Here is a 26,091-nt window from a genome sequence, read left to right as displayed (position 1 = left end):
TCAGAGCATAAGATAAATAGAAAGGGAGAGAGGGGGTCTCCTTGCCTCAACTCTCTGGAGGCAGTGAACTTACCAAAAGGAGATCCATTCAAGTTAATGGAAAAGGAAGAAGCAGTAATGCAAGTAGCAATCCAGTCAATCCATTGTTGACAGAAACCAAAATGCTAAAGAACTTTAAACAGAAAGGGCCACTCAATTTGATCAAAAGCTTTATTCATGTCTAATTTAATAGTCATACATCCTTGGACACCTTTTATCTCTTTTAATTTTTGAATAATCTCTTGAAGAAACTCACATGATGTATTTTTTATGTAGGAAGTGGTTCTAGGGACATATATTTCAAAAACAAGTAAACAAACTCATGATTGTTAGGGCATTTCTAAATTTTAAATTTAGCTAATTTTTTGTACATATGATCTTCCAACTACTTTACACATTTTTATAAAAAAAATTCAAATCCGAAACTTGTAACCCCATCAAATGTAGTTAACAAATTAAGAATGGGAGGGGTTCTAGGGACATATCTTATCTTAACTCGTAAACAGACTCAAAATCGTTAGGGTATTTATAAGTTTTGGATTAGGCTAATTTTTTGTAGATATGATTTCCGAACTATTCTAAACATTGTCACAAATAATTAAAAAAATAAAAAATTTCTAAACTTGCCAAATATAGTATCAAAAATGGTGAAAATAAACGGTCTACAATTAACCAAATTTTGTAAATTGTTAACTACATTTGGCAAGTTTGGAATTTTTTGATTTTTTTGATTATTTGTGACAATGTTTAGAATAGTTAGGAGATCATATCTACAAAAAATTAGCCTAATCCAAAACTTATAAATGCCCTAACGATTTTGAGTTTGTTTATCTGTTAAGATAAAATATGTCCCTAGAACCCTCCCATTAAGAATTTTTGACAGTTCATTTTTACGATTTTTGATACTATATTTGGTAAGTTTAATTTTTTTTTTTTTAAATTTTTTGTAACAATGTTTAGAATAATTAGGAGATCATCATATCAACAAAAAATTAGTCTAATCCAAAACTTATAAATGTCCAAAGTGTTTTTATAAATGTCTTAATGATTTTTTGAGATTTTTATTTTAAGTTTTTTATAATATATGTCTCTAGAACCCATCTCTTCTTTTGTTTTTTTTTCTTTTTGTCTCTCTCACTCTCCCCTTTTCCTCTCCCTCTCCTTCTCCATCTCCATATACTCCTCCATTTTTCAGGTAATATAGATTTTGTATTAATGGGTAACGGTTTGGAAGAATTTAAAAGAACAAGTGCGTTGCATACTGCACGGATCGCATTACAAACGCATTGGGCCCACAGTCCTATGGCCCAATCTCTATTCTTTCTAAGATCTTGGCCCATTAAAGAAAGTCTGTTGGGCTCTACGTGGGCCTATTGGGCCTAATAAATAAATTTCACACACTCTTTCTTCTCCCTTCTCTCTCCGTATATAACAAGGCTGCCTCTCATTTTCCAACTCCTTCAACCGCCATCAACTCTCACAGGTATTTTCTTTCCCCCTTCTTCCTCCTTTTTCTTCTCATTTACTTATTACACCATCTTGTAATCATTCATCTTTGATTCCTAAAGAAGGTACCACCTCATATATTCAAACAATCTCCTTGTTCTGAAACCTGCCCTCGCCTGGAACTTTCTAAGAAATGGTAAGTGTTATTTACATACCATGTCATTTCATTTTTTCCATTCTATTAAGAAAAAGGTGCCCTTTTACTTTTTTATCTAGGAAACATAGAAAATGAAAGGGTGGTGGTGTGTTTCATGTTTATTTCTTGGTCAAAGATTTTGACTTTAGTAATTTTGACCTTTGGTTATACATCAGGGTACACCGTTTATAGCAGGAATTGCAGTTGCTGCTGCGGCATATGCTGGAAAATATGGAATCCAAGCATGGCAGGCATTTAAGGCACGACCACCTACTGCTAGATTACGCAAGTTTTACGATGGTGGGTTCGAGCCTTCAATGACTAGAAGAGAAGCATCTCGTATTCTCAATGTTAGGTAATTTTACATGTTATTTATCCGTTTTGCTTGCTATCACAGAAATGAAGGATTGATACATATGGATTATTCGTTTCATAATTAATAGCGTTTCTTCAGTTTTTACTTTCATGGATAATGACCCGATGTAAATATCAGCTTTCTGTATATTACTTGTTAGTGTCACATACTATCGACGTGTTTTCATGACCTTGTTCTCTATGTGTTGAATTATAATTTCATATCATTTGGGAAAAGACATGCATGGTTGACCATGTTGAGTGGAAGTATAAAATCCTTCGGGAAATATCATTTCCAGCCAATCGTAAGAGAATTTCACTTTAGTAATTCTGTACCTGTGGTTGTGTCAGTAAGTTTCCGGACTCCGTAAGGTTTAGGCAACTGGTTTTTTCCTGTTCGTGTTGAGTGCTTTTCCACTTAATGTCCAAATGTTTCTTCATTTTTAAAATGGAAAATGATGACTGTTCAGGATGTAATATGGATTGTGAGGCCCAGCACATTATCCTCAAAGGACTTAAGAGTTAAATCTCCTGTTGTTTTTCTCCTTCCTAAAATAAGCAACAGTTGCACATATGAACACCCTGTAGATTTCTGCTTCAGGAGACTTGCCTTCACAAAACCTTAGTATATCACACCGTTCTCTGTTAACGGGATAGACATCTCCATTTAAATCGATTGTCTTCTCCACTTTAGACCACAAAATCTTCGGATAGGCACAAGCAAAGTAATTATTCTTCCCATAGGTCTGTGTGCGCAATATATTATGAAATCTTATAGGAATTTGTATCTTGTTAGATGCATGACTTAGGCTGAGTCCAATGGCTCCCTATCCCTTTAAAAGTAGAGCTAAAGTCAACAGATTTTACTCTCTATCATTAATTTCCTCTTTATATATACAAAGGATTCTACTCTCTATCTCTATATATAGAGAGTAAAATAGAGATAGAGAGTAGAATCCTTTGTATATATACATAGAAAAATAATGATAGAGAGTAAAATATGTTGACTTTAGCTCTATTTTGTTGACTTTAGCTCTACTTTATTGACTTTAACACTACTTTTAAAGGGATAGGGAGCCATTGGACTCAGCCTTAATGGCTATGTTACATGGACACACCATATTTCAAAAATAATCTGTGTCGGATACGTATCCACGTGTCTGTATCGGACACACAAGGACACATATTGTGTGTGATATACCTTAGTTTTTGATATTTCGCCGTGTCAGACACTCCGTATCCGCATCGGATATGGACACACGTGTCCGTGTCAATGTATCTTAGCTTAATGGTGATTGTTGTACTTGAAGGAAGAAGACAGCTTTAGTTTAAAAAGCATTATTTAAAGCAACATTTACTAGGCAACGACAAATCTTTGACATTGTCTTGGAAGCTCCATATTCATTGTCAGACCATGTCAATATACCGCAAGAGAAGTTTATGTCAATAGGTCCTGTATTAATCAAAAAGTCCATAAAGCCTGCAGTTTCTTTAGGGTGCACAACAACACATCCAACTTGTTAGAATACAGTACATTATCAAAATCACCTACAACACACTAAGGTCTTGAGAAGCAAGAACTAATTGTACCCCCCATCCCCACCTTTTTTTTTCCGTATTATTTGGTGTATTATTTTATTTATTGATATTAGGTTTTTACTGATTTAGAAAATAGAGTTTTCAAAATATGGTTTAGTTAGAATAGGAGAGAAACATGGGAATAGTTATCTGGACTAACTCACTTATCTTTCTCCTTTCTCTCCTACACGTTCCCATAAAAAAAACATGGTAAAAAGAAAAGAAAAACCCTACTGAAAAGAAGAAAAATAGAAGAGAAGAAGAGGAGAATGTAAATTGGTCGGTTCGCTGCACAATATAATATCGTTGTCCTCGTCTTTTAGATTTTTGTTTCCAGTAGAAACATGATAGGTTGTTCTGGTATGTGTTGTTCATATGAATGTATATAGGAACTAGGAAGTCATTAATAAACTGTAGGGATTTATGAGAAGATGATGAATAGTAAACAATACACCTGAAAACTACATTGCACAGTTTTTTTTTTTTTTTTTTTTTTTTTTCTGTTTAGATGGATATCTTCATGTACTCGGTTTTATATAAAATTTAGTCCATAGGTTCATGATAAACTGTAGTCTTACATATGAAATTTATAGACCGATCCAACAGTTAGGTTTATGTTGAGGCCTTTTGAGATAAATCCCCCCACCCATGGATGAGAAGACTTTGGATCTGGTGTCTTCGTGTCTGGGCGACGTAAGTGGGGACAATATCGATATTATCGTCACGCCTCGATTTTCATAGAATCCAAATCGACAACAAATAGATGTTACTCTATTTCTACCTCATTCAGATTTTACTGATCTCAAAGCGTGAGCCGAGATTGTTCCTTTTTGGTAAACAAGCAATGAATTACAGCTATATAAAATTGCGGAAAAAGATAACTTGCATTGATCCAAAATAAATAACCTCCGAATTACAATCATTCTCGACAGAAACTTAACCTTTGGATCGGTCTAAAAATTTAATATGTAAGACTACAGTTTATCAGAAAGCTATGGATTAAATTTGAGATAAAACCGAGTACGAGAGGATCTCCATCTAAACAGGAATAAAAGACTGCGCAGTGTAGTTTTCAGGTGTATTATTTATTGTTCATCTTCTTATAAATCCCTATAGTTTATTAATGGTTTCCTAGTTCCCATATGGCCATAGACATTCATATGAATAACGCATACCACAACAATATCATGTTTCAACTAGAAACAAAAATCTAACTCACCGTGTTGAAGCTAAAGACGGACAACGAATAATATTGATAGTTGCGGCGAATTGACGAATTCACGTTCTCCATTTCTCCTCTACTTCTTCTATTTAGTAGGGTTTTTCTCTTTATTTTTTTTTAATGGGAATGTTTAGGAGAGAGGAGAAAGATACGTGAGTTAGTCCCTATAACTATCCCCACGTTTCTCTTCTATTCTAACTAAACCATATTTTGAAAAATCTATTTCCTTTACTAAAACATAATATTAATATATAAATATTAGTAAATATAATACACCAAATAATAAGAAAAAGGTGGTGGGGGGGGGGGGGGGGAAGTGTTTCTTGTGAAATCAGATTTCTTCTAACTTATGTTTCTGATTGGCCAAAGAACATAAAACATCCTCAGGGATCATTTATCGCCTTAGCTTTAAAGGTGTCATTTGTTGCCCTTACATTCCCGACGCCTATTGATATTACTATCATGTGGAACGTCTGTTGTTCTTCTCCCCTGACCTTCTTGGTCTTACTCTCCCTCTCTTCCTCTTAGAGCTCTGCTACTGGTTTTTGCTTTCTGTCCCTTTCACTATCAAATGACATCAGAATTCTGTAGAAGCAATACTTTCTCAGAACTCATTTGCTGCACCTCAACAATCTCATTATCTAGATTACAAGGAGCTACATCTCGATTCACACCTTCATTGACATTTAGGTCATTACCATCATTGCATATAGATCATCTACCGCACAGGATTCCAATACTTCCTTAGCAGTACAAGGACTGACTACCTTCACAACTTGTTTCGTAGTCCTAGAATTAGAGACTCGAGGAGAGCTTCTCATAATTCAAGATATAGGTGAAGGAGTGCTAGCCAAAGCTCTGTGTATTGCTTACCCTTGCATTTACTAAAACTGCTGGCTGTAGCTAATTCAGCTATTAGAATGCCTTGTTGTTTTTCTGTGTTCTTTGCATTAGGATTAATTAAGTGCTTCTGAACTTCATTGTGACCAGTTACTTTTGTAATATCGGGCCTCTGGTACATCTTGGCTGTCCAAATAGGGCCAACTCTATTCGGGTATTTATAAATAAATGGTCAAATCGATTTCAACTAGAACAAACTGTTGGTGACAAAGGGTATTCAATTCCCGCTTTAGCTCCAATTCTGAAGGTGTAGGCTGAAGTTGTATTGACATTCATTTTTATACAAACCATAACAAGGTTTCCATAGGTGAACCTGCGGAAGGATCATTGTCGAAACCTGCTCTATAGAACAACCCGCAGACAAGTCTGCCTCTTACTAGTAGATTCATTTAAGCAAATAGGCACACCAATCATACTAGCTACATACGAATACCTTGATTAGTCCATAGCTTCTTTGGAATGTTCAAAATATTCAAATATTAATTCAAATGGAATGAAAGTTAATCTGGTGGAGTTGAGCTCCCACTTCTTCAGACGTAAGTCTTTTAACAAATATCCTTCCAGCAATGCGGATTGGTCCCATTTCCGTCACCACCTTCTTGTCTTTCTCAGTGTTAAAGTAGAAATAAAGGAGCCCCTTATTAGAAGCTATTTTGTAGTTACTTTTGAGCTTCAGACATGACTTCCTACTGATGGTGCTTAGTCATAAGCCATCTCTCATCTATCTATAAATATCATGCTTTGTCAAAGCTTCCTTAACCATTGGATATGTTAGACACTTTTCATTGAAGAAACCTACTAGCTAGCCTTGTCAAGTTGTTACACCTCTACATAATGGAGGACGGAATTTTGAACATATGATTCACCTATCAAGGCTTGGTAGTGTTACTTTAAACAAGGAACCCCAATACAAGATCTCTTACTGCTTGAGTTGGGGTCTCCTTGTATCTACTCAAACACTTGAGATTATGGAGGAAGGTTTTTGATATAGAGGGAACGATCTGTTTGCCGTTGACAAAATCGATCAAGATAATAGAAGATCTGTTCTTATTCTTGACCAAAATAGAGAGCTTTGTCTGGTCAGTTTTGGTCAACAACAGTGAAATTTACTATAAGTGGCCTTTTGCCCTCCTCGAACAAGAACAAAGGATAAAGATAACAAAAGTAGTTAAAAGAAACACGGAGTCGTGCTTTCCAGAGTGAGAAAACAGGATATTCACTCTAACCCATGAGATCCCTTCATTCCTTTTGTGAAAAATGTTAAAACTTTGTAATAGGAAAAAGTTGATAACTCTTAGTGCATTACTATGTGGAGCAGAAGCACTTCAAGGTTTCCAGTTATAGTCTCTTGGGTAAGTTCTGGCCCTGCATGGATGGTGAGTTGAATCGAAAGAACAGAGTTAAGTTTAAAAGAAAAAGAATTGGAAAAAAGGAACATATTAGAGATGATTAAAACCAAGTAATAAAATATATTCTTACACAAATCTGTGTTCGGCACCCGGACACACTGACACGTTACGCGTTCGATTTCAATCTAGGTGTTTACTACTTTGCTGTAAAATCTAAAAAGACTAAGAACATAATCTATTAGCCAAGTGCAATGGTTTTGAGCTTTTCATCCTCAAATCCTCAAAAAAAAGTGGTTTGTGGATGAGGGTTACGAACATGCGTCCCAATGGGTCATCCACATTCTATGCCACTTCAATTGGAGGGGTTTGAAAATGGAAAATTATAAAATCAATAACAAAATCATTGTATGCTTCCAACGCCACTTCAACTAGCTTGGTTTAGTTTTTCCAAACTACACGAGTTGAAGTGGCGTTGAATCTACTCCTAAAACCTTGAAATCACTTCTCATATATTCCAAATGATATATGGACAGGGATGGAGGAATGGGGGCTTGAGGGACCATTAGAGGGCTGATTTTCCACATTTTTGGGGGATGAGAGACCATTGGACTCCACCTTAATATAGTTATGACTCCATGCAGGTGCCAACTAGCAAAGTTGGTAAAACCTTTGGGTGATGATACAAGAGGTATGGTGGGGCTTGAACTCCTCTAGCATCAAAGAGTTGCCGAGCTCATTTTAAAAAACAAGGCTTGCCAATAAAAATTAAAAAAAAAAAAAAGTTACGGCTTCATGGTATGCCACTTTCATAGTAACTTATTTGTGATGCGCTTTGTAAGGTCTTGAGCGAAAGAATTAGTTGTAGTAACAGTTTTCTTTTAAATTAGATGCGCCCCCATGTCCTACATCAGGTCACCATGTCGGACAACGACGCACGTATCTGTGTCAGTATACATAAGTATACATAGATAATTTTATGGTTAGTTAGGGATATTACTAGTTGCAATTAGGAAACCCCCTCCCCCCAATTGCAAGATCCAACGGCTACGAGATGAAGTGTTTTTTTTCACATGAAAAAGTATTACCGTTGGATCTTGCAACTGAGGGAGTATCCCTAATATTTTTGAAAATGGGGGTGGGGTGGGGTGGGGTTACTAACCCATAATTTTAATATGTTCAGAGGTAGTGAGATCCACAGGAATTTATTTTCAAATAAAAATTAGATAACCCAATGATTGTTGCCAATTTAGTTTTTTTTTTTTACCCGATGGGTTTCTTCTTGTCATTTAGAGCATTTGCAATGCAGGTGATAGAGGGGGGTTTGTGAAAACTATCACCTAGTTGGGTCCAAAAGTGCTGTGCAATGCAGGGTGATAAACTCGGTGATAGTTTTCCCCAGTTCAAAACAAGGTGAAACCTTCCACCGAGTTTTTCACTGACTTGTTAACTTCGGACGGGATGTTGGATTCCGTCTCGTGTGTTTTTTTTAAAAAAAAAATGGGTTTTTTTTTCGGACGGGATGTTAGATTCCGTCTCGCATGATTTTTCGACTTTTTTTCGGTTTTTTTAAAATTTCAGACGGGATGTTTCATTCCGTCCGGAGTGTTTTTTTCAATTTTTACGTCCAGACGGAATCCAACATCCCGTCCGAGATATTTTTTATCACCTTTGCATTGCACAGCTTCACCTTGTTTTTCACCGGGTTAGTGAAAAGAGGGTGAATAAGTGATGAGGTGGCGGTGATAGAGGGGGGGAAAATTATCACCTGCATTGCAAATGCTCTTAGTCTGATATGGAGGGTATTAACTAGACCTGATCTCATGGCTAATAATTCCAGGGCAGGTAGTTTACATGTCTGATAGCTCATCATCCATAATACACTGGAAAATGATTTTATGTAGGAAAAAAGGATACCGCAGTCCACCTTCTCCCCATTTGTCTCCAAACTAATATATTTACTGGGATAGAGTGACTAGTTTGGAGGACTGCATGTGCTAAATAAGGTCATATATGAGCATATGCTGCTTTCTTCTACCTGATTGTCCATTTTTTTTTTGTTATTTCTTTTTTAATTTGATCAGTAAAATTAACTTTGTTTTCATAGAAAGATAATAAATGCTATAATGTTCAAGGCTCTAAGCTGCAAGGAGGTACTCGACTACACTCAACCTCCCCAAAACCCTAATTAGGTAATTAAAAAGCTCGCTCATCTCACTAGGCCCATCCCAATTACACAGTAAATCAACAAAGTGACATATTTGCAATCTATTACATATTTCACGTCACACAAACTATTACGTACTTCATGTCACATTACTATTAGATATTTGCATCACCTTCATGTTTCAGGTATTTGCTTGTATTAACATACTCATTATCCGGAGTCGTTTTGTTTTGTCAGGGAGAGTGCACCACCAGATAAGATTAAAGATGCACACAGAAAGATCATGGCTGCAAACCATCCTGATAGAGGTGGAAGTGGTTACCTGGCTCGGAAAATTAACGAGGCTAAAGATATGTTGCTTGGTAAAACAAAAGGCGGTGGGTCTGCATTTTAGTACCATTGGCGATATTTTGATGTTACTCTGTCCATTCTTGGTATGTGAGCCTATAATTTTATTGTACCATCTAGATAATGCAACTCTCCCCTTATGTGTGGGAGGTGCAAATTATGATAGCTTCATGGTGCCAGTATTTCTTTTTTCACTCATTTCTTTAAGACGGAGAATGTTTCATATCTGGGGAGTCAACAAGTACTGTATTATTAGTATGTTAAGCGTGGGAGTATGCAGTAACCATTTGAACTGTGTTCTCTAGAACTGCGGAGCTATAGCTTGATGGGAATCAAGGTACTGTTTTTAGAATTGCCTGCTGGAGTTCCAAATTTGAAACTTCTGTTTGCACGGCAGAGATGGCGTATTTTTTTGGTTTTGTGCTTCAATTACACTGACTAAAATTGTCATTGATCAATGGGGCCACAGTGAATTATCAGAATTCTAGCTTCAAAATCCTTAATGCCAACTGACATTATTGGGAACTGATGCTATACTTACTCACGGTCAGTAGCAGGTTTGCGTGTGTTGACTTGTATGACTGGTTAGGCATAGGAGGAACAAAATTCGAGTATTTTGGATCCTATAGGGATTTGTGTGTACCCAATTTGAGACAGAAATTGTTGTATACCCAAAGAAGTTGTGGACTAGTGGACGAGGTTCACTCCCAAATCTCAATACCGAGGGCGACTCACAATCCATGTTAAATTCGGCATAAACTTATCGTGCCAAAACTCTCTTACCTCCTGTGTGTTACAAGGGAAAAGATAACTTCTCATTTTTTATGGATAATTTCTCATGTTTAACCAATCAGTTGGAATGCAAAGCATATTTTGCATCTGCATACAGTATACAGATTTATGACTATATAGGGTCGCTTCCTCCCTCAAATTTGAAGATCTAAATTATGACTGTGTGACTGTGTCTTCCTTATCAAAGTACTTTTGATGAATATTACAACATCATACGGAAATGACCTTTTCTATTCTGCTTTGGACATTGTGGATCTCCGTGCTTGAGACAATAATAGGCTACCCAAGCAGCGATAGATGCACTAAGTTTGTCTAGGAGCAAAGAGAAATCATTGATTTTTGGTCCTGTGGATGATAAGGTCAAGGTGGTACAGAGTTACAGACTACAGAGCAACTGCTCGACTGGGTTGGACACTTTCACATCTCAGAGAGGCAAATTTTGGAGCAGCTGCTGCTGCTAAGAAAGGATCATCCTTGAGTAGAGGGGATTTCATATGGAGCACCTCAAGACATTCCTTCATATCCTCTATAGAATGGACTACCAAATATGTGTTCTCCAGTTTGCTTACATATTCACTTGTTCAGACTTCAGAACCCACACTACATCGGTGCTCAATAACACAATAATATATTTACACTATTTCCTACAGTATTTACAAAACCGAGCAGCTTACTGCATATCTGATTTTCAATTTTCGAGATCCTAATCTATGGTGGACTTAAGAATCACCAAAGACTGTTTTTTTAATTTGTCACATCCATAAGTTAAGAAGTACTGGAAACATTAACCAAATTCCTAGACATGCTTACGTTATGGATCTGCTCCTTATGGGGACTTGAGCATCAAGCAAACAAACCCAGCTAATAATGATTATCTGATGATAACCCACGTCTTGGTTTGCCAAAGCCACAAATATGATGGTTTAATGATACACAGAGACGTGTGATTTCATAATTGTTTTCAAATAAAATCATGTTGCCTATAATAATGACATTGTGATTTATTTTGGTTTATAAAAATTTTGTAAAGTAGAATCAAATTAGTGTGGTTTCTTAACTAGCTGGTTCTCTAATTAGAACTTTCCATTTCCATGCAACATAGTATCTCCTCTCACAGGATTCTCTCTTTCAAATCACTTCTATTTCTAAATGAGTTTTCTAAATTGATTCTTTGTATAGAATGATTTCAATTACTTATCTTCATTGTTGGCTGTTTCCCCGATTTGTTGAAACAGCCTACTTCATCTGCTATATATCCAGGTAACAAAAGTTTTTAAATCCAATCTCATGCACTAATTTCTTTGATTTGTTTATACTTTCTTTGCTAATCTGAGTAATCATGTGCTTTGTTCTTTAGATTCAACATGTCTATCACAGCGTCTTCAGATTATTCTACCAACATAAGTGGTGGAGTTCACACTCAAACAACTCCAGGAAAATTCAAAGGTGTTGTTCCGGCAAAGAATGGAAACTGTGGGGCTCAAATCTATTCTAACCAGTATAGAATATGGTTGGGGACATTTTCATCTGAGATCGAAGCAGCCATGGCATATGATAGTGCGGCAATCCTGCTTGGATGTGCAGGTAAGGACAAGCCAAATTTACCACTGACTGATTTCAGTGCTCAAGAATCGGCATTTCATAAGTTACATACCGTGGAAGAAATTTTGAACATGATACGAAATAAGACATACCAAAACAGCCTCGCGGAATTCATAAAAGTATCAAATCAATCTCACAATGACGCTGAATGTAACATTAGAAGTTTTGGTGATATGGGATTGTTGCGGCATCAACTCTTCCAAAAGGAATTAACGCCGAGCGATGTTGGCAAGCTTAACAGACTTGTCATCCCAAAGAAGTACGCGACAAAGTATTTTCCTCAACTTTCTACTGCTTCTGAACGTTCTGAAGGTTTAGAAGACAATGGTTTGGAAGACAATGGTGGAAGCGTGGAGGACATCGAACTAGCTTTATATGATAAAGAGATGAGATCGTGGAGCATTCGATATTGTTATTGGAAAAGTAGCCAAAGTTTTGTGTTCACAAGGGGTTGGAATAGGTTTGTTAAGGAGAAAGAATTGAAGGCAAAGGATGTTGTTACATTCTATCAATGTGAATGGAGAGAAGGTGCACAAGTTCAAGGGAAGCAATTTTGCATGATTGATATAGAGCACACTCCAAGTGAAACAAACACTTGCAGCTTTATTGAGAATACGCTGTATGATGGTAGCAATGAGGGAATAGGACTTGAACTGGGAGTAAATCATGACTGTGGATTGAACAAGGACATGAATAATAAGATGGAAGTGGAGCCACCACAACCAATTAAGAGAAAGGCTGTAGAGGAGAAGAAGGGTATTTGGCTTTTTGGGGTCCAGCTAGATGCTCAATAGTTTATAAGAAGATGGTATTTTTGTTAGAAATTAAATTTTCTCCGTTTTTGGAGTTTTAAGACACAGTTGCGCTGTGTTATATGTATAGGCGCTAATGTTACCTTTTGAGCTAATTAGTATAAAAACAAACTTGGTGCTATGGATGCATTGGTCCACTTAGCACTTCTCTTTATCTGGAACAGGAAGCATTATAACGAATGGATTTACGTTGTTCTTGAAAATTTAGAACCAAAAATTGTGAAAACTGATAAAACCGTTGTGTGGAAACAACAAGAAGTTGAGCACAGAAGGAACGTTAGGAACTAAGGCATGCATTACATTGTCCTTAGAGCATCTTTAGGAGAGCAACAAAAAAAAAAACACCAAAATTTTGAACAAAAAAAACACCAAACCAAAAAAACACCAATCAATTTTAGGAGCAACATAAAAAAAACACCAAGCAACTACGCCAAAACCGCGCCACTAAAGCCCAAATGATAGGCCCAAGCCCACGCGGTTTTCAGAACACCGTGTGCTACTTCTATATAAATAGCTCCAAAACCGCGCGGTTCAGTCACTTTCACATTTTCTCACAATTATAAAACTCTCTCCTTAGTTAAAAAAAAAACAAAAACCTACCTAAATTCTTAAAATTTGATATGGATCATTTTGAACCTTTCGACGATGATGATTGGTAGTACACATACGACATTGACGATGAGGGAGAAGAACATGAGGAAGTAGAATACGGTGGGGGAGAAGACAGTGGGGGAGAAGAACCCGAGGATGTCGCGCCGACTGATAGACATCCCTATGTACTGGAGTATCAGATGAACGATTTCGATTGACAATTTGCACCTAGAGAAGCACTTGATATGGAAGTTGTGTCTTCTACACATGATACAAAACACGTGTCGAGTGCAGTGGCTAATACTCAGGTAATTAATTAGTTTTGATTAAATATTTTGAATATTAATTAGTTGATTTGGACTAATTAATTATTTATCTTATACGCATTATTTTTTTTTTATAATATCAGCATGTTATTGACTACCGAGTTAGATCGGCTTTACTTGGTGTTAGAGAGTGGTGGAAGGTTATTAGGAGTTTGGATGAGTTTGTACATATTAGAGATAGTATTTTGTATACACCTTTGGGTATTTTGATTGATGTGGATTATGAGAAGGCTGATTAGGTAGTGGTCATAGCTTTAGTAGAAAGATGGCGGAGTAGAACTCATACATTTATTTCCCTTGTGCGGAGTTAGGGTTCACACCACTAGACTTCATTATGATTTTTGGGTTGAGTATCGGTATAGGCCAACCGATACCTTTTCATACAAATTATGAGAATATGGATAGTATGCTTATGAGTTTTCCTCGTTTGGGTGCGGATGCTTATGATTCTTCTGGGATTAAGCTATCTCATATTAAGACTGCATATATGGAACCCCTATTGTATATCGATACACGAAGCCGGAGTTAAGCTTTATTTTCTACCGGGTAGTGAGGGTGCTGATCAGTATGTTAGGGCTTTTTTGATGTTTTTTATTGGGCATGTTTTGTTTCCCAATGGTCATTCTACGGTACGACTGGGATATTATGCTTATGTATCTGATTTGCATACTATGAGAGATTATGACCTGGGTAGCTCAGTATATGCCACATTGATATCGACGTTAGATAAAGCTTCACAGACATTCGGAAGTAGAAGTCCTCAGATTGCAGGATTCACGAGACTTTTAGAGATTTGGTTTTATGAGTACTTTCGATGTCTTTGTCCTAACATAGACATGATTGCTGATACTCGCCCTAGATTTGCTAGTTGGTCAGGGCCTCACTTGACTCGTAACAGATGGCAGATTAGGAATAATATCTGTATGGCTCGTGCTCAGATTGATATTAGATCATTGTCATCTATTGAGTGGAGATCTTGGCATTTGTCTACTGTCTTTGGACGATCCAGTTGTACAACATGTTTGTGTGTTGTCACGTCACATAGTTGTTTTTGCCGCACGTGACTATCAGGTTTGGTACTGTGGCGACAGATGTTGGAGGCAGATGACTGGACATTATGGAGTTCCATGTGCTCCCATGCCAGATGTTAGTGATGCAAAGTCGTGGGGTAGAACTCATATTCATGAAGTTAATGCTAGTTGTGGTCCTTGGCCAGATGCATCTTTTTTTGTTGTTGAGTAGACTGCTGATCAGTATTATAGATGGTGGAACCGTGTCTCCATGGGTCCGTTGTTGCCTCATGTTGGTCGGGCTAGCAACTTCGAAGTTTTGTGGGCTGGAAGGGATGAGGCGTGAGCTACGTATTCCTCATCCGCCCGCGACTGTTTACAACCCACAACCTCTCGAATGCATATCATCCAACTCGTGGTAATGCGCAAGAATCCTCGGATGTTTGCCGTGTGTGGACCTGATGGGGAACCTACTTATATTTCCATTCCTGAGGTGCCTCATGCTCGTTTCTCTGAGTTAGAGCCACATATTGATCAGTATACCATGGTGAGTTTAATTGTTTTATTTATCTTCTTCATTATATATATAATATGTACTCACACTGTATTTTCTTGGATTTTTAGGCTGAGGTTCTAGAAAGATATGAGAACCAGGTTCTTATGTTTGATGGGATGAGGACTGCCCTGTATCATTATAGCCAAGAAAGAGAGGAGGCATATTCTCAGACATATCAGCAATCCCAGCGTGCGTATGATGAGACTCGGAAAGCGTATGAGGATATGTAGCAAGTGTACACGTAGCAACATCAGGGATATGAGGAACTTCAGGCTGAAGTAGTTAACCTCCGTGCAGACAGAGAAGATCATAATTCTCAGATTAGGAACTTAGAGGAGTAGCTTCGGAACGTCCAAATAGGGAGAGGAGAGGGATCGAGTGGTAAGGGGCGTAAGAAGAGAGCTAAATAAATTTGATGTAATATGATAGGTTTTGGATTATTTTGGATATTATATGATTATATCATAATCATAGATTTTGGACTGCATAATCATAATCATAGGTTTTTAATTTCTTTAATTTTTTCGATTTTTTACAATTAATTTCTTCAATTCAATTGTTAATTTCTTAACTTCTATGCACAACTCATAATTTTTCAAGTTCTATGCACCACAGTTCTAATTTTCAGAAAAAACGCACGCGGTTTTGGCAAAACCGCGCCCATTGAAGCCCAAGCCCACGCAGTTTTGCCAAAACCGCACCATAGAAGCCCATTTAGCAGCCTAAGCCCACGCGGTTTTGGCAAAACCGCGCGGTGTTCCTACAACCGCGTAAGTGATTTGATACAGCATCAAACCTGGAGCCAAATATTGGTCAATTTGGTGTTTGGTTTGGTGTTTTTTTGGTATTTTCATCAACATGTAGTTCTCCTGAAGTTGAAATAACACCAAATTCTTGATGTTTGATGCTAGGTTGATATCACTGCTAAAGATGCTCTTAAGGAATGGAGCTAGGAATGTAAGTGAAGGTGAACCAGCCAGACAAAATCCAAGCATACAAAAAAAATAAAAATAAATAAAAATAAAAAAAATATATATATAGTCCTTCTCTAAAAAGTAGCTATTTAAGTTAACTTTAAAATAAGTACGTAAATAAAACTTTCCCTACAAAATGAATTCAAACCTATTTTTTTGTGGATATGATATACTCAATATTAAGATCACCTCTACAAAATTTCAGCTCATTTGGAAACCTCTAACATTGACAAAAAACGATTACAAAAACTCAACATTTTTAGACCGTTAGATTTTTTTTTTAAAGATGTCAACAATTTTTATCTATGTTAGAGGTTTTTAAATGAGCGGAAATTTTGGAAAGATAATCATTATGGTGAGTGCTTCATAACCACAAAAAATTAGATTTAAATTCATTTTGTAGGTAAAGTTTTATGTATATACTTATTTTATGTTAACTTAAGTAGCTACTTATTTTTAGAGAATTACTGTATATATATATATACAGCCCGACTCCTAAAAGAACCTTAAATAATTACAAAATCTAAAATACCCTAACTTCACCTACAAAATGATTTAAAACCTAATCTTTTGTACATATGATCGATCTACTAACCATAAAGAACATCTTTACAAAAATTCAACTCGTTTGATATTCTCTAACTTAGATAAAAATTGTTGTCCACTTTTGAAAAAATATCTAATAGTCCAGAAATGTCTAGTTTTTGCAATTATCTTTTGCCAATGTTAAAAATTATCAAACAAGTTGAATTTTTGTAGAGATGTTCTTTATGGTTAGTAGATCATATGCACAAAAGATTAGGTTTTAAATCATTTTGTAGATGAAGTTGTAGGTGTTTTAGATTTGGTACTAATTTAAAGTCCTTTTAGGAGCCGGGCTATATATATGGGGAGGGATCCGTTTACCATGGTTTTTTATACCATGGTTTATACCACACCCCTTTATAAGATGAGTTAAAAGTTAATATTTTGTGGATATGATCTCCTAACTATGGATAGATTTTCTACAAAAATTCGGCTCATTAGGAAATCTCTAACCTATTTACAAATTGTTGACAACTTTAAATTTTTTTTAACTGCCCAGATTTTTCGATTTTGCAATCATCTTTTGACATTGTTAAACATCATCAAATGAGCTAAAATTTTGTGGAGGTGATCTTCATGGTTTGTTGGACATATCCGCAAAAAATTAGGTTCTAGTTCGTCATGTGGGCAAAGTTGTGGGCGTATAAACCATGGTATATTGATTCCTCCCCTATATATATATACAGGCCCGATCTTAGAAGTACATACTTATGTTAAAGTTAAAATAAGTACGTAAGTAAAACATCACCTAGAAAATGAATTCAACTTTATTATTTTGTGGGTATTACCTATATACCATAAAGATCATCTCCACAAAATTTGAGCTCATTTGGAAACCTCTAACCTAGCTAAAAATTATTGTCATCTTTAAAAAGAAATCTAACGGTCCAGAAAATAATATTTGTGCAATCATATTTTGCCTAAGTTAGAGATTTCCAAATGAGTTAAAATTTTGTAGAGATGATGTTTATGGTGAGTAGATGATATCTACAAAAAATTAGGTTTGAATTTATTTTCTAGGTGAAGTTTTACTTACGTACTTATTTTAACTTAAAATAAGTATGTACTTTTAAGATCCGACTTATATATATATACAAAAGATTAGGTTTTAAAATATATATATAAATGTCTAATCTTTTGTACATATGATCTACTAACCATAAAGAACATCTCTACAAAAATTTAACTCATTTGACAATTTTTAACATTAGCAAAAGATGATTGCAAAAATTAGACATTTATGGACCGTTAGATATTTTTCAAAAATGGACAACAATTTTTATCTAAGTTAGAGGATATCAAACGAGTTGAATTTTTGTAGAGATGTTATTTATGGTTAGTAGATCATATGCACAAAAGATTAGGTTTTAAATCATTTTGTAGGCGAAGTTGTGGTTGTTTTAGATTTGGTCCTTATTTAAGGTCCTTTTAGGAGCTGGGCTATATATATATATAGGAAAAAAAAAAGAGAAAAAAAATCAAATCTAAACAAATACTTGTTCATAGTTATCCTCGGCGGCCTTCTTTTTCATCATCCTTCTTCATCCTCTGGAAGCGTTGTAAGATCAACTCGGTATCAATGCTATCAAAAACTTCTTTTTCAATGTATGCTATTAAACAATCATTCAACCATTCATCCGCCATCCGATTGCGCTGATGATTCTTTATGATATTCATAGCAGAAAATGCCGTCTCCATAGTGGCAGTAGCAAAAGGTAAAATCAGTGCCAATTTAATCTACAAATAAACAAGTGGGTATACAATGTCTTTCTTCGACTCAACCATTTTTTTTGGCTAGGCCACTAATTCTATTTACTTTACCAAACTTAGTATCAGAACACACATCAATGATATAATTCTCAAGTTGATCCGCTAATTCAATCTGATCTATGTCTGAAAAATCATCGGGATAAAGTCGAGCAAAACGGATCAACTTTTTCTTATCGAAAGCAACAAACAATTCACTAGGATCAAGACATGTCATACAAATAAGTAATTATGTGTTTGCTTAATTAAACCGGTCGTTTAACTCTTGAAGTTGCAAATCAATACAGTGATAGAATAATCCAAGATGATAGTAATGTAAATTGGTGTTTCCTTTTGCTCTTCGTCGAGACCTCCCTCGAGCCATACACCTCTCTTCCATATATGGAACAACCACATCATGTTTGGCACATAGTGAAAAAACTTCAGTCAAGAGACTATCCCACCTATCATCTTTCATCGTCTGTAAGCGTACCTTTGTTATTTTAACAAGAGTCATGGCATTGACAATGCCTTGGTCTTCATGCTGCAAAGCCTTTGACAAATCATTGCTAATTCCTCGTATCGCTTTCATCAAATGCAAATTGAAGATAAATTCAAAAGACTACACTAAATCCAATAATCCGTAAGCCTCACCTCTTTGTTCCGAGCTTGAACCATCTTCCGCTACATTATCAAGCACATCAACTACTGAACCATAAGTGGTTATCATGCCAAGACGTGTATAATAGTGTGAGCCCCATCGGGTGTCACCAAATCATTTAAGACTAGTCTCTTGATTCAATCTTTTGCCACTTGAAATTTCTCCGCTTTGTAACACTACAACAACTCTAGCCTTCATTGCAATGTGCAACATATCTCATCTCTTACATGATGTTCCAACAGTATTTACCACATTAGAGAGAGAATACTAAAAAGGTTAGCAATTGACTCATGGTTCTTTGCAACTGATACAAGGGCTAACTGAAGCTGATGAGCAAAACAATGAACATAAAATGCAGACTCATTCTCCTTCGTTACAAGTGCTTTTAGGCCATTCAATTCACCTTGAATATTGCTGGCCCCATCATACCCTTGTCCACGCAGCCTAGATATGCTCAACCCATGTTTAGAGAACAACTCATCGATTGCCTTTTTAAGTGTTAATGCACTAGTTTCCTTAACATGCATAACTCCAAAAAATCTCTCAATCACGCAACCTTTCTTGTCGACATAACACAAAACAACTGCCATTTGCTCCTTAATTGATATATCACATGTTTCATCAACTAAAATAGTAAACAATGAATTTCCATAATCTTTTAGAATAGTATTTGTAGTTTCCACAACAGCCGAATTTACAATATCTTTTTGGATATCAGGCGAGGTCAATTTCTGATCTTAGAAGCATTATCAAAACTTTCTTAATGACTTCGTTATGATCTTTCAGAAACCGTATAAGTTCAAGAAAATTACCTTTATTGATCGACTCATCTGATTCATCATGGCCACGGAAAGCTAAACCTTGTCTCAAAAGAAACCTAATGCAATCAATTATTGTAGTTAGGTGTATTTGATAATCCCTTCGAACTTGGTCAGATTGTCTCTGTAGAAATGTCTCGATATGCTGCTTTTGATTTAACAAAGCATGTGCTGCCCTGTAAGCAATATTATGAACACTATTTGGTCCTCCAATGTGCTATTTTAATTTGGTTTTCCTTTCCCAATTAGTAAACCCCCTGTGAGAAAAAACATCCCCATCTCCTTGTGCCCCCTTATTAGGTTTAAAGAGATAACTGTTTCGACCAAATATGATCAAAACACTAAGTGGGGACGAGATACATGAATAACATAGAAAAATAGTGAGAAAATTGATAGTGATATAGTGAATGATGAGATTGTACCTTTCGGTTGCCTACGTACCCAAATTATCGATATGATCAAGTCTCAAGAACGTAGTTCTTTATGAAAAATAGTTTGATATTTATATGTGTAGAGTAGAAATTTCTTGTAGCTTAAGTAATCGTAATTGAACATGACTCTTAATTGATAATTATCTCTTTGATAACAAACGAATCTGGACATAAACTAATGTACGTATGTGGCAAGTCATGTGGCTAGGGTTCAGCCCTAGACACATGAGTTAATGGGCCTGTACATCAATCCATGGTATTGCAAATTGGGCCTTAGCATTGTCAATTAAACAAATAAAGTGGAGACCCCTACTAATGGAAGTTTGCCACGTAGGTGGGGGTCGAAACACCACCCCCTCTTTGGCATGTGAATGAAGTTCATATGGCAAAGAAGAGAAAAGAAAATTAACGAGGAAAAATAATGAGAAAAGAATAATTGGAATAAAGAAGGTGTGAATTTAAACGAATTAGTTATATGTGAAAATCGATGGGCCAATTAGACGGGACTTAGGCGGGGCTGGACAGATTAGTTGGGCCTATGTATTAGGCTTTGTTATAAAAGCCGATCAAAATAAAAAGGAACTTAAACGTTCATAGAACCAACCCAACACAAAAACATAAAACACCCAAATAGGACAAGCTACTATAAGGGTCCAATTGCTGGCCCAATAGGACATGCTAACATCTTCTTCTTCGCTCTTACTGTAAAAGATTATAATGGAGGAACAAACTCGACGAAGCCTCAAAATTATCTGTGTGCACGAAACTAATTTCGTTTATCTAGTGACTTAAAGTAAGCAAAACCTCGACGGGGGGGGGACGCTTCTTAAAGTGTGCATGTGAGGCAAGCCACCAAATGGAGAAGGTATTCTGGAAATTGGATTTATATTAGAACTTGGATTTGTGTGGGTGACAAAACAATAACGTGCAAATGGATTAGAAGATGGAAACACTAAAGGGAAAGTAAACACTAATGGGAACTCGGAGAGAAACATTAAGACTTGGACTTGAGTTCTAATTGCCTAAGGAATGGACTGAAAGCGTATGAATTTGAATACGAATTGGAAAAAGTAAAAGACCTGTGTATACACCTTATAGGGTGGACGAAATTCGATATCTAACAACGTGAATTTCCTGCAAGGTAGTAGTAGTACGTGCAAGCTCGCGAGAGAAAGCCAAGCCGCCAAGCAACCTGATAAATGTAAAAAGAATAATAGTTTACCTACGAAATGAACGATGAAACTCAAAACGTAAGTAAACTAAAACTTATTATGTGCCTAATTTATCAAAGATTTCTCTACTCTCGATCTATTGAACAGATATAGTGGAGTAGGAAGTTCGTTCCACTCTTAGTCCTTCCGCATGTTGTGTTTTCTAGTCTAAATAATCTTAACTAAAGTCTAATGAGAGATTTACTAAATGATAACTAGACTACGATGCAACTACCCACAAAATGCAACTAGTCGACTATTTAAACAACTATGGGAATACTACGTCGATTCTATGATAAGGAGTTAGAGGGGGATTGATTCCACCTTAGCTCAACTTAATCCACTAACGACGAATCATTGTAATCCGAATTGAACTGCTTCGCAGAACAATTTGGTTATTCCTAATCCCTAATTACACATGGCATTTCTACCAATTCATAACTAGCATGTGAATGATTACACCCATTCTCATGGTGAACTAATCATTTCTAGAGTGGAAAGGAAATTAAGATGACTCTACGATAATCGGAATCAAGCTTTCATCAAGACTTCTCAACCCCCTCTAATGGAAGTTTAGCCGAGAATCATCACGCTATCATTCCCAATCAAATTCGAACAAGACATGATATAAAGATTTGAACTTTGCTTATTTAAACTCAATTGGAAACTAATCATGCAAGAATTAATTGAAACTAATAATGACAAGTAATTGAATCTAAGAATTGAAACTAAACAATTAATGGAAATTGAAACTAGATTACCAAGAACACTATTTTATTAATCTAATGAATAATAAAACAATGATTCAAATACTAAATTAATAATCTACTTTGTTCCAAAGTAATTAATTAAACATGAAACTAGATCTAAAACAAGATATGAAAAACTAATTAATTAACTAATTGAAATTCTAAAACTAATTAATGGAGGCTAACTAATCTAGGTCTAACTATCTACCATTAACAAAGAGTCAAGCTTTTGTTTGTATATCTTTCAGATCCAAAAATCGTGCATGGGCTTGGAGCCATATTTTGGGCCAGAGAATCAGGCCCAAAACCCAATTCTTTCAGTCCAAAAAGGCCTCTTCAGCTACAGTTGACTTCAACAGACTTTTCGTCCACTTCTGCTCCTCTGATTGCATCAAGGCTTAGACCATTGGAAATCTCTTTCCGAGCCGGTCGTTTTGACATAAGGTAGGCCCAATTCCGAGGACTGAGTCCAAAGATACGGTCTTCGAAAGTTCTGTTGACTTTGTGTGCTGTTTCTGTCCGCGTCGACTTTTCAGCTTTTGACCGGGCTTTAGAAAGGCTTTGTCTTCTTAAATCTTGGCCTTTAATCACAGAACTCCTTAGAAACCAACCATTGCTCCTTTATCTTATCAAAGTGGCACATTTCTGCACATAATTGACTTTGAAGCCTGAAACGCATAAAAACACGTAATCAGTATTAACTCTTAATTATTACTCACATAATTGGTCTAAAAGTATGACTGTTATAGGGTTAAAACTACAGTTTTGGGCTCTTATCAAACCACCCCCAAACAGCATTTTGCTTGTCCTCAAGTAAAGATGAGATATTAGAATAAGTGACCAATAATGGAGTTCTATCTATTCTCGTTTCGCTGAGTGCGATTGCATTGACCATATGCAACAAGGCCTTAAACCACTAGGAATTCCCTAGTGGACTAGTTATAGCCTCGTGAGAGTTTTCCAGTGAAGGTACTCACAAACTTCATCTATACTACAACGACTAAGAAATAAAACTATTGTTTCCTTATTCATGCTCTAAATTAACTATACCTCTTACTAGCAATGCATATAGAGTAATCAAGTCGAAACCTAAGCTAATATATGCATAATAATCAATCATCTACAATAAACATATATACAATGAGTAATACTATGAAATGCCTAGCAGGTTCGTTTCTGAAACTCGGAATAGTGTCCTTAAGTAGGTTCTCACAATAATAGTCAAGATACAACACTCTGATTTTTCCACTCAAGTTTATTTACTCCGATTAGTGCAGTGGGCACACTTTACCTTACAATCTCAATGATAACAAGGAAGCCGGAGTCGATCAAACACATCTACCACTTACTATCACACTAACCTATTCCTAATTAAGCTAGAGGTCTTTATTATGTATTGCGGGGATTAGGAGATGGTTTAAGAAGGAAGGAAATGGATATTCAAAAAGGACAAGTATGAGATAATAGAGTCTTCATATTATGTAACTAGAGAAGACCTTGTTATTTACTTTTGCTTCTACACTTTGTTTCCATCTTTAGCATATATTTTTTTTTCTTTTTCTTTGGCTTTTGACTCATTTTATTCTATTTTTTTGGAGTTTTTATTTTATTTCTATTTTTATTTTTCTTTTCTTTGGATGGAAACTTCTTTTCTTTATTTTCTGAAGCAATTAATTAACTTTTGTTTACATAGATTTATCTCTTCTTCTTTCTTCACTCATTCTATTATCAGACTTATCTAAATTGGGTAGGTTTTTTTTTTTTTTTTTTTAATTTTGTTTTGTTTTGTAATAGGGTAAAGGATTTGTGGTTTATGAAAGGCTAAAGAAAGGCTCAGAGGGGCGACTAGCGGAAAATGATTCATAGGTTTGAATTTCTGGCTATATCAATCCAAAGAGGGCCTAAATTCTCGCTTAGGATATGGTTTAGTGATCAAGCAAGTGGACGTGTGATTTCTCTATCCAGATTTTACTTCTCTCTTGTGTCATTTCTCAAATGTTTCGCTCATATAAGGCTTTAGGCTATATTCTCATAGGATTTGTAGAATAAGTACTCTAGCCTAGATTTCAGAAACTTACTGCTAACAATCATAGATACTCATGTAATATATTTATAGATAGATGCAAAGATTATTACCTACATATTAACCTAAGTTTCTAAAAATTATTCTAATGCAAAAGCTACGTGAGACTTCTAGATTATTAAGAGCATAGAGAAGGAAAACAATACCAATATTCCTAAGTGTATAGCATGAACTTATTTATTTATATTTTTGAATTTTTGAAATTTTAACTAGAAAACAAATGCATATTATACCTATCTATATCCTAACAGAAGCATTTAAATAAAGAGGGTAGAAAAATACTATAGAAACGCGTGAAATTCTAGAACATATGCAAAACAAGGTTAAAACATACTAATATAAAACTGGCGCAACTCTATAAGAGTTCCTCCCATTATGGGGTTAACAAGAATCAAATTGATTGGGACATAAGCAGGCACTAACTAGAATGAAAACTTACCTTATCTCCCGCTTTATTCATCATCCTCATCATCCTCTTCTTCTATAAAGAAGTGAGGTTCCTTCGCGTCCTGCCATGCCATGATAATTTGCCAGGCTTCCCGCCATTTATCATCTATTATTGCTAACCTATTAAGCGCCATTTGGTCTGACGGGGTGTAGGGTGCAACCTGATGAGGTTGTATCCTCCACCCTTGCCAAGTCATTACACGGAAAGAGCGAATAATACTATTGGTGGGTCGCATGCGATTGTCGCGGCCGTAATCCAATCCGTGAAACGTGTACAAAAAACAGGAAAGAAACATAGCATAATACGGGAAATTAGAACAGGCATAAGAAGGTACTTATGCCTCATGCTATGGGCTCGTGCTAAACTAGACATCAAGGTTCTGGGAAGGTCATGGCACATACGTCCCGTGGCTAAAGCAAGGAAGATGCTGCAAGTGGCATTATTTACAGAAGAAAAACGCCATTCCCCTAAAATGTTTAGCTTGATCCAAAACATAACAGTTCCTATGTTTCATGGACAGGCTACCAAAAGCGACGTTATATTCCCCTTGGTCCTCGATACGGAAAATGCCTGCCCCATATGACTCATGAAAAAACTCATAAGTGTAGACATGCATATTATCTACCCAATAGCACCATGGGTCTTGTATTTCAGCGGGCATAGCAAGTCTAAGAACAAATGCTAGCAAGAACCTGGTAATTTCCATTGGTTCATCATCAATGTTGATGGAGAACACTTGTTCTCCATCTGGTCTCTCAAAGAACATGTAGTTATCGTAAAAATAAGATGCTAGTGTTGGAGAATAAAGTTCAGCAGGTCTTACCATAAGTGGTTCCGCCCTCACGATGTGATTGCCTCGCGAAACCAAGCACCATAAGTAGTGCTTTGGAACAAATCTTCGAAAGACTATTTCGGTATTATTGTAGGAGATGTCATCTCAAAATGATGCTCTGGAACAGCTGCAAATGATCCGGGAACAACCCGCAGAAAATTGGAAATTTTTGTGTTTTACGGAGGTCGTAGCGAGTCTTACACTTGAAGCGTAATGCGCTCGATGATTTTCGAGTTCCAGTGTTTGGACGCGAGTCGCGCTCAACTTG

The 26,091-nt window shown here is 36.2% G+C and overlaps 2 protein-coding genes and 1 long non-coding RNA gene across 4 annotated transcripts; all 3 read left to right on the top strand.

Moving 5' to 3' along the window:
- The first annotated feature begins 1,444 nt into the window (after positions 1–1,444).
- On the top strand, positions 1,445–9,948 carry LOC147496671 (Chaperone DnaJ-domain superfamily protein). Of its 2 annotated transcripts, none has more exons than XM_086559617.1 (4): positions 1,445–1,522; positions 1,608–1,681; positions 1,858–2,036; positions 9,486–9,948. In XM_086559617.1, exons 2-4 carry the CDS (start codon positions 1,679–1,681, stop codon positions 9,640–9,642), a joined length of 339 nt encoding a protein of 112 aa, XP_086415743.1. In that variant the 5' UTR covers positions 1,445–1,522; positions 1,608–1,678; the 3' UTR covers positions 9,643–9,948. The 2 variants fall into 2 exon arrangements, with proteins under 2 accessions (XP_086415743.1, XP_086415744.1); XM_086559618.1 differs by having other exon boundaries at positions 1,465–1,522; positions 1,611–1,681.
- Positions 9,949–11,433: 1,485 nt separating this feature from the next.
- LOC147496670 (AP2/ERF and B3 domain-containing transcription factor At1g50680-like) lies at positions 11,434–12,954 on the top strand. Its single transcript, XM_086559616.1, has 2 exons — positions 11,434–11,648; positions 11,746–12,954. The coding sequence occupies exons 1-2, from the start codon at positions 11,569–11,571 to the stop codon at positions 12,782–12,784; spliced, it is 1,119 nt and encodes a 372-aa protein (XP_086415742.1). The 5' UTR covers positions 11,434–11,568; the 3' UTR covers positions 12,785–12,954.
- A 2,205-nt stretch (positions 12,955–15,159) lies between these two features.
- On the top strand, positions 15,160–15,804 carry LOC147496669 (uncharacterized). Its single transcript, XR_015196636.1, has 2 exons — positions 15,160–15,276; positions 15,354–15,804. It is a non-coding gene; the product is annotated as an uncharacterized LOC147496669 (long non-coding RNA).
- The last annotated feature ends 10,287 nt before the right edge of the window (positions 15,805–26,091 follow it).

The sequence above is a fragment of the Coptis chinensis genome, chromosome 5 (genome assembly GCF_015680905.1).
Source record: "Coptis chinensis isolate HL-2020 chromosome 5, ASM1568090v1, whole genome shotgun sequence".
Lineage (NCBI taxonomy): Eukaryota > Viridiplantae > Streptophyta > Magnoliopsida > Ranunculales > Ranunculaceae > Coptis > Coptis chinensis.
This window is presented reverse-complemented; position numbering and strand designations above follow the sequence as displayed.

What these genes read in the sequence shown, in the direction of transcription:
- LOC147496670 (XM_086559616.1), top strand. Translation starts at nt 11,569, where the DNA reads ATGATTTCAATTACTTATCTTCATTGTTGGCTGTTTCCCCGATTTGTT. An exon ending in TTCATCTGCTATATATCCAG is followed by an intron (nt 11,649 to 11,745) that starts GTAACAAAAGTT and finishes TTTGTTCTTTAG; the next exon opens with ATTCAACATGTCTATCACAG.
- LOC147496671 (XM_086559617.1), top strand. An exon ending in TCTCGTATTCTCAATGTTAG is followed by an intron (nt 2,037 to 9,485) that starts GTAATTTTACAT and finishes TTGTTTTGTCAG; the next exon opens with GGAGAGTGCACCACCAGATA.